Here is a 2,019-nt window from a genome sequence, read left to right on the forward strand (position 1 = left end):
ATGCAACAGAAAACACTGCCCAGTTGAGAGCGAAAACAAGGAGTCTATAGTTAGAGCCTGCATTCACTTATAGTGGCCTGGCAATATGCAACATAGATCTGGCAGCACTCAGCCAATGAAGGAGTCAACCATCTGGGACAGCTACTGCCCAAGTGCAGCTGCACACGCCTTTTTATTCTACTACTCTGATCTAAGGGGCTGCAAGGAGGCTACAAACCCAACCATGTGGCTTCAGCTACTTGCAGCAGAACCTAGCTGCCAGGCCAGGACTCTTGGTGCTGTGTGCTGCATGCCAGGCTTACATGGAGTAGCTGGTCCATCATAGTCCAGCATGTCCTTATGCTCCAGCAGCCCTCAAGCCATGACAGATGTCATGGGTTCTGGCCATTTCCTCACCACATCTTCCTTCCCTTACACAATGCCGCCTTCTTGGTCTCTTGCTCCTCACATCCTTTTCCATTTTCTCATCTGGGCAAACAGGTAAACTCAGAGGACAAAATGTTCTCCATGCAATTCTACAATCAATTCATCTCTGTTGTTTTTTTCTTCCACCTTCCCTAGAAAAAAGAGCCAGTGGCACTAGCGAAGAAAACCAACAACACCTACAACATTGTTGGCACCACATATGCCCTCAATATTGCCAAGGACCCCGGCCTGCCCACGATCTCCAAGAGTGCTGCTGCCACTGCTACTGCCCCCAACGTACCCCCCAAGATGCCCCGCATAGAGGAGAAGCTCTCAGAAAGTAAAAAGACATACAACAGTGTCAGCAAGGTAGACAAGATGTCCCGCATCGTCTTTCCAGTCCTCTTTGCCATTTTCAACTTGGTCTACTGGGCCACATACGTAAACCGGGAGTCAGCTATCAAGGGAATGATCCCCAAACAATAAAACCGGTCACACAAACCTTCCATCAGTGAGCACTATCCAGGCAGGAATTCTCCAGGGCTTTCTTCTTTTCTGTTTTGTTTAATTATTATTGTTCATTTGATATTATTATTATTATTACTATTAGATCGTTCTTTTATAATGTAAACAAAACTGTGATTTTAATTTAATCCTGTATACTTTTGTTTCATTTGATGACAAAAAGAAAAAAAAAGCATCATAACAAGTTGTGCCTCTAACATCGTGAGTCTAATGCCCCCCATCTGTCCAAGTGACCCTGTGTTTCCATCTCTCCTCCTCCACTTCCTGCGGTTCCCATGGTCTGCATGCCACTGCCATTCCATGCTCCACTTTGCTGGGGGCTGCTGCTGTGCTCTGCCCCCCTCCTCCTCTTCTGTGATAGACTGCCCTAGCATGGTGGATGCTCTTGGAGGCCTGGGCTTAAGGATGTGGAGGCCTCCAGAGTCAGTCAATCAGTCAGGTTGTTCTTCAGTGCCTGTTGCTTTGTGCCAAGTCGTACCCGCCAGGCTGTGGATCCAGGTGAGCTGGTCTGTGGAAGGGAGCAGTGCAGCATGTAGCCCAGTGCCTGTTGGGGACAAACCCACCACTGCTGTGATCTGTGGAACCATTGCAGAGGCGGAACAGGGTGGCAGCATCTTGTAGTTATCTACAGGGCTTCTTCCTCTCTGTCTTCACCAAACCCACCTGCTGGTTTCCTCCATGTCTCTCCCCCACCAAGAACAGGTGAGAAAGGACTTGTCTGTCTGCCATCCTGCACTCTTGGAGCAATTCATGTTAGAGGGTGGGGTGGTTCCTACTAGAGAAATAATTTTGGTCACACAATAAGTCAAGACAGAAGCTTTATAATCCCTTAGAGGAGATAGTAGCTGTGAGGCCACATGCTTTCAGCACCAGGACTGGAAGCCACAGAGTTCATGTTCAGATGAGTAGTTTATCACTTTCTTTTGGCTCCATCCACTTATCTTTGTTGGCATCTCCTCTGTGTCCCAGCCCCCTCTTCCAGTTCCCCGTTCATCTTCTTTTGGCTACTCAGTAGTATCTCACTGCTCGCAGGTGGATTTAGGCAAAGAAGCCGCTACCTCTCAGGTCAGCCACACTGATGGGGAGGAG

At 48.3% G+C, this 2,019-nt stretch overlaps 1 protein-coding gene across 1 annotated transcript in view; it reads left to right on the forward strand.

The window, feature by feature from the left end:
* Positions 1–1,111, forward strand: part of LOC104494953 (gamma-aminobutyric acid receptor subunit alpha-3-like) — a gene marked incomplete at its 5' end in the record, with an annotated part of 12,492 nt that extends 11,381 nt beyond the window's left edge. The window contains one exon of the mRNA XM_010137862.1: positions 562–1,111. Within this exon, the coding sequence (XP_010136164.1) occupies positions 562–891 (330 nt within the window). The remainder of the gene's footprint in view (positions 1–561) is intronic.
* Between the last annotated feature and the right edge of the window lie 908 nt (positions 1,112–2,019).

This window comes from Buceros rhinoceros, unplaced genomic scaffold (genome assembly GCF_000710305.1).
Source record: "Buceros rhinoceros silvestris isolate BGI_N320 unplaced genomic scaffold, ASM71030v1 scaffold32546, whole genome shotgun sequence".
Classification (NCBI taxonomy): domain Eukaryota; kingdom Metazoa; phylum Chordata; class Aves; order Bucerotiformes; family Bucerotidae; genus Buceros; species Buceros rhinoceros.